Source organism: Dysidea avara, chromosome 5 (assembly GCF_963678975.1).
Source record: "Dysidea avara chromosome 5, odDysAvar1.4, whole genome shotgun sequence".
NCBI lineage: Eukaryota > Metazoa > Porifera > Demospongiae > Dictyoceratida > Dysideidae > Dysidea > Dysidea avara.
In genome coordinates this window covers 36338767-36351659 of record NC_089276.1, presented here as the reverse complement: position 1 = coordinate 36351659, position 12893 = coordinate 36338767, and the positions used below count along the sequence as shown (strand labels likewise).

The 12893-nt window shown below is 38.4% G+C and overlaps 1 protein-coding gene across 1 annotated transcript; it reads left to right on the top strand.

Annotated features, from left to right (window-relative positions):
• The first annotated feature begins 10943 nt into the window (after window positions 1-10943).
• LOC136255233 (uncharacterized) lies at window positions 10944-12437 on the top strand. Its single transcript, XM_066047960.1, has one exon. It carries the CDS (start codon window positions 10944-10946, stop codon window positions 12435-12437), a length of 1494 nt encoding a protein of 497 aa, XP_065904032.1.
• The last annotated feature ends 456 nt before the right edge of the window (window positions 12438-12893 follow it).

The window sequence follows — 12893 nt, the reverse complement described above, 5'->3', positions numbered from 1 at the left end:
CCAGAATTCAACTCAGTATTCAGGCTGAGATATCTGACAATAGTCCATTACTCTGTGAATGAATCATTGATGTTCACACAATATAGCCTCCTTGAGGTATCTGAATGTTTGCTCCTCACACACTGCACAAAATTCCTTTAGATTCTGCTTAGATTGAGTTGATTCAGCTTGTCATCATACTTGTTTCCTTTGTAGTGTAGCTATACACATACTGATTTATGCTGATTAGAAAGGCTGGGCATCAGACTGTACATTCTAAAGTCAACTGAGTAAGTAAAAATAACTCACATACTAGTAAAAACAAGTCATGCATTAAGTTCCCTACTTGATATATCCGAAGATGAACACACTGAGTCAGCTATTCCCACAATTAGTACTTCGTTACTAATGACAACCAACAAGAACCCACAATCGATGCTTAAATTCGTTTTATCTTTCTTGGGGTACGTTTGATTACCTGCTGGAAGTGCCACTGATAACTTGTACAGCAATGGTAAGCTGCAAGCTTCAATCTGAGAAAGCATTCCGTTCCGCAGTTTAGTACATCATTCCGTTCCGTTCCGTTCCGTTCCGTAGAATAGACCCCACCAAGACTGAAGCAGTTTCTAATTTGTTGGAGCACCGCTGGACATTTATGGACGGCCTGGAACCACAAGTATAGATGGCTGTATTTAGCGAAGGTTTTAGCCTACGCGTTAGTAATAAGGCCCCTATTTGGTGATTATTAGTTTCTCATCCACCGCCCGCATCCTTCTTAAGCTACCGCATGGTAAGCCATTATTTACTCTGCGCATGCTCAGAAGAACACGTGATACCAAACTGTTATAATTTTTGTTGATGAACGCTACAATGCGCTATATATCACCAGGAGAACTGTTGTTTTCCTTAGCAAATTGCTGCAGTGCCAGTTGCAATCGTGCTCTATCAACTTCATCAAAGCAGGCTTTCAGTTGACTGTCGAAAAACAGTTGGCGATCACGAAAAGTAGAATCAGCTGGTGAAGGAAATGTTTGTAGTAAGAAAAAAAGACAATTTGGACAAGGTCTGTACATCAGTGTGTTAATATTATAAAATAATGGTATAATGGTAATACCCTCCCGCCCGCATCATAATAATTAGAAAGGCTGGATGAGAAACTAATAATCACCGAATAGGGGCCTAAGGTGAAAATGATTGGTTACATACAGATTCAACTGACTTCGTAGGGTGAGTGAGTTTATTGTATGTTAAACCCATACATTTGGGCCTACTGAACCATAGTCTGTATTGCCACATGTAGACGGACTTCAATCCTACCAAATGGGTCATTTAGCCTCTATTTATACATATTTCATTACCTTCACTACAGAGCGGACATTGTACACCGCTATTTGAGATGTATTGCCAATCCAACACTGTATGTCAGTTTAATTTTTAATCAGTAGCTAGGCCCATGACCTCAAATTTCTGGTATTGGGAGTATAATTTTCTCTGTGAATAACAAAGAGTAAGGGATTAACCAACAGTACCCATGGTGAGTGTGGATATGTCAGTTCACTATTGGGCAGAGTAGGTCCTTTGATTTTCATGTGTAAGGCGTCAAAATTCCCCTGCGTTAAAACTCTACATTTTAGCTAAACTGTGCATATCTCAGCTTCTTTTTTTTTTTCTTCTTACTTTTCCTGGGACTGACAAGGGTTATCCATTGGTACCCATGGTGAGTGTGGACATGTCAGTTCACTACTGGGCAGAATAGGTCCTTTCATTTTCATGTGTAAGGCCTCAAAATTCCCCTGCTGTTAAAACTCTACATTTTAGTTAAACTGTGTACATCTTGGCTTCTTTTTTTTTCTTTTTACTTTTCCTGGGACTTACAAGGGTTATCCATTGGTACCCATGGTGAGTGTGGACATGTCAGTTCACCATTGGGCAGAATAGGTCCTTTCATTTTCATGTGTAAGGCATCAAAATTCCTCTGCCGTTAAAACTGTACATTTTAGCTAAACTGTGCATATCTCAGCTTCTTTTATTTATTTATTTCTTGCTTTTCCTGGGACTGACAAGGGTGATGTAATGGTACTGATGGCGAATGTGAACATGTCAGTTCACTATTGAGTAGAATTGGTCCATATTTACAGCTTAACATGTAGTTTACTTTCCCTTACTGGTGTGACTGGGGCTATTGTTGTAGCATACATGTTTCCCTTTGTTGCTTCAGTACTTAACACTAGCATTAGGGTTGTAGTGATAAGCCAGATTATTTACACAGCCCCATCACCTTGCCTGCATGGTGGTGCCACCTAACTACCTGCTAAGAATAATTACTGGCTCATGCATCTCTACAGCTGTAACACTAGTGCTAAAGCAACAAAGGAAAACATCTACGGTACAAGAATAGCCTCTATCACACTGTATCACTGCTAGTACACATGTATTGTAAGTGTATTCTAATTAACTAGTGCATGCGCTAGTGTCAAGAGCCAGCAGCAGCACAGTTGTAGCTTGATAGTGGTGTCTCCAGTGTTGCAAGAGATGGATAATTCCTGGATTATTGTTTAAACGCTGTTTTCAGCTCAGTCCACTAGTCCAGTCCAGTCCAGTCAAGAGTCCAGTCCAGTCCGTGGAATAAAGTAGGCCTCCTGAAAGGAACCTATATTGAAAAGGAGAAATGAGATCATTATCTAAAATGTGATGTAAAATGTTATCTTTAATAATACACACCATTGTCTTGACTATAACAAAGTAAGGCTAATGGGCTGATGATTTGCAACAAGATTACAAGGTCCTTTTTATGTAAAAGTGTTACATATGTTTTTTCCTAGTTTTTAGGTAAACACCTCTGATGAAAGATTTATTATATAAAAGAGGCAGAGGAAGACAGATTAATTCTGCTGTCCTTTTGATTAATTTAGTTGGCCAACTATTAGGACTGGAAGACTCACCACTTTCTGAGTTTGTTAGCTTACAACTGTAGGGTAATAACCAATGGGTCAATGGTTTGATCAGTATGAGTTGCTAGAATAAAATTGTCTTCACAAGTGAAGACACTAGATCATAAACCATATCTGAAAATGAAGATGTAGACGAACCATCAGATTTAGACATGCAATTCTTCAATTGTAGGACAAGTCTTAACCCCTTATAGAGTTCCTTGGTTGGGTTCCAATATTTGCAGCTTCATAATTTCAATTTCTGTTTAGATTTCAAATTAATTGTCTTAGTTATTTGCTTCCTTACAGTTCAACAGATCAGATGCTGTATGATGGGTGGAACAAATTAATGCTGGAAACAACAACAATGCTTTTTAGTAATTGTTATTCAGGGTACACGTTAAGTCTGGTTGTCTGACTAGCACCATTCTTTCCTTTGTGAGTTCCTTTGATGTGGTATATGTGTACTTCACCAGTGATTGTTCAAGTACAAAGATAGCTAAATCATAGGATCACTATTATGAATATTATTATCGAATGTCAGCACTGCATGCAACATGAATATAATCTGTGACCGAATTTTGGAAAATCACCCTTATTGTTGTACCTGGAATTTTTGAAACTAGCATGGTGCTGTTAATAGCAGAAAACACTTTTCAAATATTTCTAAAATTTTTCTTGTAATTCAAGGTATCTATGGTTTATTCTATCCTCAAATGGGTAGAATTAAACTTATAAAGCTGTGCTATGGAGCTAAATATTTAATGTGTCGAATGCATGCACCCATAAGGTATGATTTTCCAAAATTTGGTCACAGATACGTAGATGATGACCAACTTCAATCAACTGTTAGTATAGCTGTAATAATATATGTAATTGTAATAAGTATTGGGATTAGAATTTGTGGGTATGTATATTTTCCCTGGCTTTGGGTACATGTTGCCCACAGGCCATTAGTGCAGGCTATACTTGTTAAAAAAGCATTTAAAATACATAGATAAATGTGACTGGATTTGACAAAACCATTCTTAGCTTCCACACACATCCAGATTTTTGTGACTTTAAAGGACCATAACGCAATGGAGGAAAACTTTCCAACTTTGACCTTTTATTTTATAATGCACTGAAAGAAGTGTGTGAAAATTGCAGGTCAATAGCATACTGAGTGGTCAAGTTACAGTTGGGTTAAGGTCAAAGTATCAGATGTGTGTGGAAACCTGGTTTTGTCAAACCTGATAGTTGAGCAGCTCTATGTTAAAGTTTTTCAACCTTTCTTTGGTCAAACACAAAGTAGGTTCTCCAAATGGTATTACTGTATTCTAGTGTGGATCTAATCAATGTTGTAAATAACTTTGTACCATAGAAGAGCCAAATGTTGAAATGACCTTTTAATCATATGAAGTACCCAGTTAGCCTTGGCAGTGACTTCAGTTGTGTGGTCATCACGATGTTAGCACAAGGCAAGGTCTTTATGGTGTTAAAAACATTAATATGTAGAAAGAATACAAAGGCAAGCTAAATAGTGGATTTTGAACAATTACCAATCATCATATCATCTGGTGACTCTAGATCTACCATTAATAGTACATTTATGAAATTGATGATATTATTTTCTTTACTAAGTCTTACAAGTAACGGTCATCACATTTCAACATTACTGAGTATGTCCAGTTTACTATTTCTAATACTCATTTTTACTCATCTTAAAAAAATGGTCCATCACAGATGTTCCTCCAACATAGCTCAGAACTTTTACTTCCATCGTTTACCATGCATTTAAAACTCATTACCTAAAAAGGATCTATCTATCTCTATCTACAAACACAAACCATATAATTTCATGTGGGATCTAATGCTCATAGTTTCCATTACCTTTGTCCTTGCTGCCACTGTTCAACAGCGTCAATATAATGAAGTACTATGGTGACTAATATAATAATTAATTTTGTTTAAGTAGTGAGTCACTGGCACTTTGGATTATACTACATCAACAACACAAAAATTGACACTACATGCAGTTACCCATTTTTTCAGCACATAAAAATTATACTGAAAGTGACTGGCAAGTGCTGCCAGACTGTGTTGTTGATGTAGTAGAATCTAACATGATGAACTGGTCCTAGGTGCACTTTAGTATATTAAATCCCATCCAAAAACAGCTTGTAGCTGTATAAATAGTGCGTGTCCAAGTAAAGCAGAGTTAACTGTGACAAAAAGTAGTGATATCATAACAGGGGCGGAGGAAGTAGTTGATATGAGGGGGGCTGGGCTGACCCAGACTTAGTCTCTGGTTTGGTATGGTGAGACCAAAAAAAAAAAAAAAAGGTCGCAACCAGCTGATAATAGCTGCATGCCCACCTCACCAACTACGCATTCATAGCTGATAAACTACATAAAAATCCTTACATAGCTTGCTACACACTGCTCTAATACTGTAACTGCTTTATTAGAGTGACTGCTCTATTAGAGTACCTCGATCTTTAACGCGGTTTCAGCCCCACTCCAAGAAGGATAACTTCGGCATGGTATCATTCTGAGGGGGGCTAAGTCCCTCTTCAGCAGACCGAGGGGGGGCTTTAGGCCCCTAGCCCCCCCCCCTTTTCGCCGCCTATATATCATAATGTGGCCATGTGCGAGGTGTGTAAGTTGTAAAATTAATATTAGCTAATCAGATACAGGGGCAGATCTATAGGATTTATAAAAGGGGGGGGCTAACTCAAGGTACTAATCTCTTGGGTAGAGGTGTGCAAAGCATACTTCCTAGCATACGAAGCATGCTGGAACTAGGGGGTCTGGGGGCATGCCCCCCAGGAAAATTTTGAAAAATAGATGCTAAAATACTGCAATTTGGAGACATTTCCACATAAAATTCATAATATTTTCTGCCTGTAGATATTTTATATACTACCTTTAGATTATAGGTATGGCTCTCTGAAGCATTTTGTTAATGGAAATGTTTGGGTAGGTACAGACAACCAAGTACATGATGCACCCCTCTCACAATTGCACAACACTGAATAGGTGCATGTTAGAATAATAATGTTGAAAGTGGAAAATTTTGAAATTTGAACAATACAAGATTGAATCTGAGAGCATTTTCAATGGAAATTGCGTACTTGAATTAAGCATATTAATTACACAAGTAGATGAATGAAGCCCTTTAAACAGACCAATGCACTTCATTGTATGTATAGGTGCAGGTAGATTTGGAAAAATTCCATAACAACCAAATACATGTTTCCAGTGAATGTTCTATTAGAGTAGTTAGCTGACTGCTCTATTAGAGTATCTCGATCTTGTACACCTCCAATGCTGATCCAGGTCCTTGTTACACAAACTTTAGCATAAATCCACTGATAATACCTTGGAAAGATGTTTATAAGGTGGTTTTATGAGTATTTGTACTATTAGTGATCATATAATTATGCTAAGACAAAATTTCATTATAATACTCAGCATATTGATCAAGTAAAGCCTAAATATGAAGGGGGGGGGGGGCTTCAGCCCCCAAAGCCCCCCCCCCCCCTGAGATATTACAATATTATTGTTAAAATGTTAATGAGAACTATGTGATGTTGCTATAGTTTTTAAGTGTGTGAGCATCTTCATAAATGCCCCACAAATTTGATTCTCAATAAAGCGATATGTACAGATTCTCTGATAGCAATAAATAGTTTGAGTTTGGCCGCCTTTCCTGTATATGGCAGTGCTATGAACAAAGGAAAGACTGACCATTTCATAGGCGTAGGAAGGACATCATGGTTAGGGAGGCCAAGGATAATATGTGAGCTGAGCGTACGAAGCATGCTAATTAAGGAGGTCTGGGGCATGCCCCCTCCCTCATCCCCCAGGAAAGTTCTTTTAAAATAATCATCTGAGATTGAATTTCTGAATCAGTGTATTTTACGTGCTTGAATCATGCCATCAAATATTGTTACTTCTAGGTCACTAGTCACACCATATATCTATGAAAACACAAACATTCTGACATTCTTCAATTCTGTTATGATATGAAAGAGGCACTTGTGACGATCATCGTGCTGAAGTGTTACCGAGGAGTCAGGTGTGCAGGCAAATTGTTACATTAATTATGAATTGCTGATTGATTAAATGTAGAGTAATCTGAAACATTAATGATTCCATTACTGAGGAGACAACAAGGTACGTTCAGTAGTGGAACTTGCAGGGTGAGGGAGAAGCCACAAATGGATAGCATCTTCCAATGGCTGAAAAAAGGACCTAATACCGGGAATAGTATTTATAAATGGAAACGCATTGTATACCAGGAAATGCATTTATAAAGCAAGTTTAAAGACAGTGTGCTTCATAATCGCAACTATTGCTAAAACTAAATCGACTTGCAGTGTTGGGGGTAACGCATTACTTATGTAACACATTATGTAATAATCATTACTTTTGTGGTAACTAAGTAATATAACGAAATTTGCTATAAAAACAGGTAATATAACTCAAGTTACTTTACTTACAAATGTAATGCGTTACCTAAGCAATATAGTTACTGTAATGAGTCTAATATAGTTACTGCAATGAGTCTAATATTACATAATGTTATTACTACAAGTAACGAAGTTACTAATCTCGTTAGTAATCCACTGAGTAATGCCTAGCTGCAACAAAGTAATGAAGCCTACTGAATGAAGTTTATTCACCAGCTCTTACTTATAACCAAGATTTGCACATTGCCCAACAATATTGAAGTGATTATCAACCATTTTTAATTGACATGATAATATTCAAGCTGGACTTGTATTTTGATTACGTCATTGTATTTTATTTACGTAATTATAATGCTCACGTGAATTAAAAGGCTGTACATTGATATTAATTTTGTCCTGACATAAAGATATCAGTCTATGAACAGTGAACTTTCGTCTTGTCCTTCGTGACAAAGTGGCGCTGCGAGCAAGGTCGTTGATAACTATTCGAGATGTCAGGAATACGAAAGCTTAGGCCACTCCAAATAAATTCTCTGTTTCCCGTCCTGAACTCAGGCATATTTGCATGCGGGCGGGCGGTCCATTTCCATTATTTCATTATAAAATTGACAGATTTTCAAACCATTATTTGCCTGGCACAACCATAAAAAGCTGCATAAAAGCATGCTTAAGCTTTATGTTGCTAAAATAACACTAACCTGAATTTGTGCCGACTTGATAGCACCGTGGATGGCTGGATTGATGATCTTAAGTGGATGGCTGGATTGATGATCTTAAGTGGATGGCTGGATTGATGATCTTAAGACCTTAAGCCTCTTTGCCGAAACATCTTAAGTGGATGGCTGGATTGATGATCTCAAGTGGATGGCTGGATTGATGATCTTAAGACCTTAAGCCTCTTTGCCGAAACACAACCGCATGCTTCCTATGCTGCTTTTTGTCATGGTCTCTCTTTCCGATGGAACTATTTTTTTCGTGTTTCTTCTCAGACCTTTTCCTTCCTCTTGAACATTTTGTTAAATCTGTTTTCCTTCCTAGTCTATTGGGTCGAACTGTCCCTGGTGATGTTGAGAGAAAGCTATTTGCCTTGCCTGTGCGGCTAGGAGGCCTTGGTGTGTTTGATCCTTCAATTGTTGTGTCACAGCAGCGTTCCTGCTCTGTAGAAGTAAATGCTGGTCTCGTTGGCTTGATTATCTCTCAGGTACATCAACTAGGTGACTGTCTTGATGCACAGGTTCAGTTGCGATCCAAGTTTCACTCTAGGAGCCATCAAGAGCAACTTCAATCTGCCAATCATTTGTTCGATGAACTTCCTCCTAGCATGCATTCCTCAGTCATGTTGGCTCAGGAGAAGGGTGCATCGAATTGGCTCTCTTGTCTTCCATTGAAGTCGCATAATTTTGTGCTTCATAAAACTGCTTTTCGTGATGCAGTTGCGCTTCGCTATCATTGGCTACCATCTGCCTGCCCTACTTCCTGTGCCTGTGGTCACTCTTTTACCATAGAACATGCTCTGTCTTGCCCAAAGGGCGGGTTTCCTTCTCTGAGACATAATGAAGTGCGTGATCTAACTGCCAATTTACTTTCTGAGGTCTGTAACAATGTTGTCACTGAACCCCACCTTCAGCCTCTTTCTGGTGAGACCCTTCAATACAAAACAGCTAATCGTGATGATAACGCAAGGCTTGACATTGCAGCTAATGGTTTTTGGGGAGGACGATTTGAGAGGTCATACTTTGATGTCAGAATTTTTAACCCTAGTGCACCCTCAAATCAACCCCTACACTAGAGATGTGAATACCAACAACGGGTCCATGAAGTAGAGAATGCCTCATGGCGAGAGAGTTTACTACTACTGGTGGAATGGGTGATGCTGCTACTCAGTTTTATAAGAGATTGGTCAACCTTTTGAGTGCAAAGCACAGTCTTTCCTATGGAATAGTGATGGGATGGCTGAGATGTAAATTGAGCTTCTCTTTGTTGAGGTCTGCAACTATGTGCATTCGCGGTGCCAGGTCCAGTTTGCGCTGTCCCATTGCTGAGGCACCGATTGCTGTGCAGGTCGCTGAGGCCCATATGTAAGATAATTTATTTTTGTTTATTATGTACTGTTTTATCTTATGTCATTAATTTGTAAAAAAAAAACAAAAAAAAAACAACTTGATAGCACCGTTGTCACGAGAGCTGACGCTCTTACAAGATAGCTCTTATTGAGCCTGTAAAGAATGCAAGAATAACTGGAAGAATATGGAATAATGGAGTATTCAGAGCTGACAGTAATCAGATGCGGGCGGTGGACGGGAAACAGAGAATTTATTTGGAGTGGCCTTATTGGAGCAGCGAAGTCCCGTGTACAGCGAACCATTGAGGAAGCACAAGCACTACTGGAAACTTTACCAGAAGAAGACAACTTCGACAAAGACGAGATGGAGGTAGAAACTCTTATCCACAGGCTTTCGAGACATGTTTCGATGCTGGAGAAGTGTAACAAGGACTGGACTGGAGTACTGAACAATACAAAGGGCGAAGGCTGCTGAAGAGCGAAAATATTCACGAGCTGCTGATGGTGGTGAAGGGTTTATTGAAGCCCTTTTTAATGGGAATGAGATTGTTTCCAGGCTGCAAGCAAGAATAACAATTATCACTCGAAAACGTGATGCAGCCAACCGTTTGTCTGCCTCTTCCCAGTCTGTTATTCAAGCAGCCATACAAGAAAGTTTGTCAATAACAAGACCTTGACCTTCAGATGGTCCCAGCTTGGAGTTATCAGCTGATAGTCAAATGCGCCTTCCTAAGCTACATTTGCCTAATTTTGATGGTAACATCTTAAAATGGCCAGAGTTCTGGGATGTTTTTGAATCATCTGTGGATAAACAGAATATCTCTAAAGTGTCGAAATTCAGTTATTTGAGAAGTGTTTTACGTGGAGCAGCACTTGTTGCCATTTCTGGAATTACACTTCTAACAATAATTATGACATGGCAGTTGCTCTTTTAAAGGAGAAATTTGGGAAACCAGAATCTATTGTCGAGGCACTTTGTGCAAAGCTTCAGCATCTGTCGACTGTTCCAAACAAATTTAGTGATATCAAGAGAGTTCATGAAAATATTGAAAGAATTCTTCGTCAACTAGAAGCTCAAGGTGAAAATGTGGAAAATTTTAGTACATCAGATTCTTTCAAAATTCCCACTTGAAGCTATGTTAAAACTTGAGGATATTAAAGAGTATGGAAGAGCTTGGACAGTTAAGGAGTTGCGAAGGTTGTTAAACCAATATGTACAAGTGCAAGAAAGTGCTCAGAGACGTTTTGCTAATGTTAAAGGGTATGTGGAATCAAAGACTGCAAGATATAGTGACAGCCATCAGAATCCTCATAAATATTGGAATGACAACAAGGATAGTAGACTCACATCTGGATCACCGTTGAAGCTTTTGCTACAACTGTCAGAGGAAGAGGTAAGGGTACATCTAATTGTTTGAATCCTTGTGTGTTCTGCAAAGGTGAACATTTTAATGATGAATGTGACCAGTACAAAGAGTTAAATGATCGTAAACAACAGCTGTTTAGTCAAGTAAGATGTTTTCTTTGTTTGAAGCCGATGCTAGTCATCGTACATTCATGACTGACAGGTTTGCTGCCAGGAAGCCACAAGATGTCAATAGCTATGTTGTCAAGTTTAATCTAGTGACAAAAGACAGATGTTGTTTACAACTTCATGCCAATGTTGTTGAACAAATAACTGGCACTATTCAAAGAGGCCCTTTGCAGTTATCAGACATGGATATTTTGTTATCTATATCACCAGACAAGCTAACAGACACAATCCCAGGGAATATGGAACCCAGCACTGTGGATTTGTTAATTGGATCTGATTATTTTTGGTCAATTATAGGTACAGAGAAAACTACATTACCATCAGGATTATTTCTAGTGTCTTCAAAAATTGGCTATATTTTGACTGGGAGTTACTCATATCCAACTAGAGATGGTACATATGATCGACAGCAAACTTCTTCTTTTCTGGTTATGACTCAGGTTAATTGTGCTGTGCTAGCATTGAATTGGTCAATACCCTCTGATGATTCAGTGACACTTAACCCTAAAATTGAAGATTTTTGGAAGTTGGAGACCCTTGGTATAAGAGATCCTTTGGACCTTACCAATGATGATAAGGCTTTGAAACAGTTTAATGAATCTATTCGTTTTACAGATGAGAGATACCAAATTGCCTGGCCTTGGAAATGTGAGGATCCAGAGCTTCCAGAGAATTTCCATATTGCTGTCAATAGATTGCGATGTTTGGCAAGACGTTTTGATCAAGACAAGGATTTGTTACTGAAGTATAATGATGTTATTCAGAATCAAGTGAGAATGGGTGTAATAGAGAAAGTTGTTAAATCCAATAACAATACTTTGAAGTACTATTTACCTCATCATCCAATTCTGACCCCTACAAAGAACACAACAAGATTGCGAGTTGTATACGATGCATCAGCGAAAGCTAAGAAGGGGTTTAAGAGTCTCAATGAATGTCTTTATCGTGGACCAGTACTTTTATCGGATTTATGTGGTATCCTGTTTCGGCTGAGACTTTATCCGATAGTGATGCTTGCGGATATTGAGAAAGCATTCTTGCAAGTTGGCATTCAAGAATTAGACTGTGATGTTACAAGATTTCTTTGGTTTAAGGAGCTAAGTGATACTTCGGTAAGTGATGGTAGCCTTGACGTGTACAGATTTTGTCGTGTGCCATTTGGAATTGTTTGCAGTCCTTTCTTATTAGCAGGAACAATTAAGTTCTATCTTAAACAGTTTGGAGGTTTGGTTGCTCAATTGATCAATGACAACATTTATGTTGATAACGTGATGTTAGGTGCTAATTCAGTTGAACAGGCACACAAGATTAATTTAGAATCAAAGAGAATTTTTCATAAAGCATCTATGAATCTAAGAGAATGGATGTCAAACTCTTCAGAATTTATGAATTTGTTGCCTGACTCAGAGCAAACCGTAGGTAATGTGGTAAGAGCCTTTGGAATTCTTTGGAATCGTCAAGATATAGTATTTTAGTGTATCAATATGTTGTCTTTGTGTATGATAGTATGATAGTAGTGTATAGTGAGGACCACAAAGGAATGGGCATGGTCCACAAAACAACATTAAAGATTCAGACTTACTTTTCCCTGATGATGATGAAGCATTATATTTATTAGGTCCAAACAAGCCTTCAGATTGACTCAAAACGCTTTCAGCAAGTTGCTATGGAATATTTTTTTAAATTAATTTTCTGATAACTGACTGACTGACTAGAAGTTGATGCCTTCAGACAAGCATAACTTGATAACAGCTAAGGCTACAGGCTTGATGTTTTCACTGTTCAATGCTTCAGTCCGACACATGCCTTTTGGCATACCGCAGTACATACAATGCATTCTTCATGGATTTATCAGTGTCCTCCTTTGTGTTCCATTCATCTTGGCTGACAGCAAAAGGTGTTGATTTAGCAGTAGCACATGATGGCTTCCC

Coding starts and splice junctions, on each gene's coding strand:
- LOC136255233 (XM_066047960.1), top strand. CDS start 10,944: ATGTTTTCTTTGTTTGAAGCCGATGCTAGTCATCGTACATTCATGACT.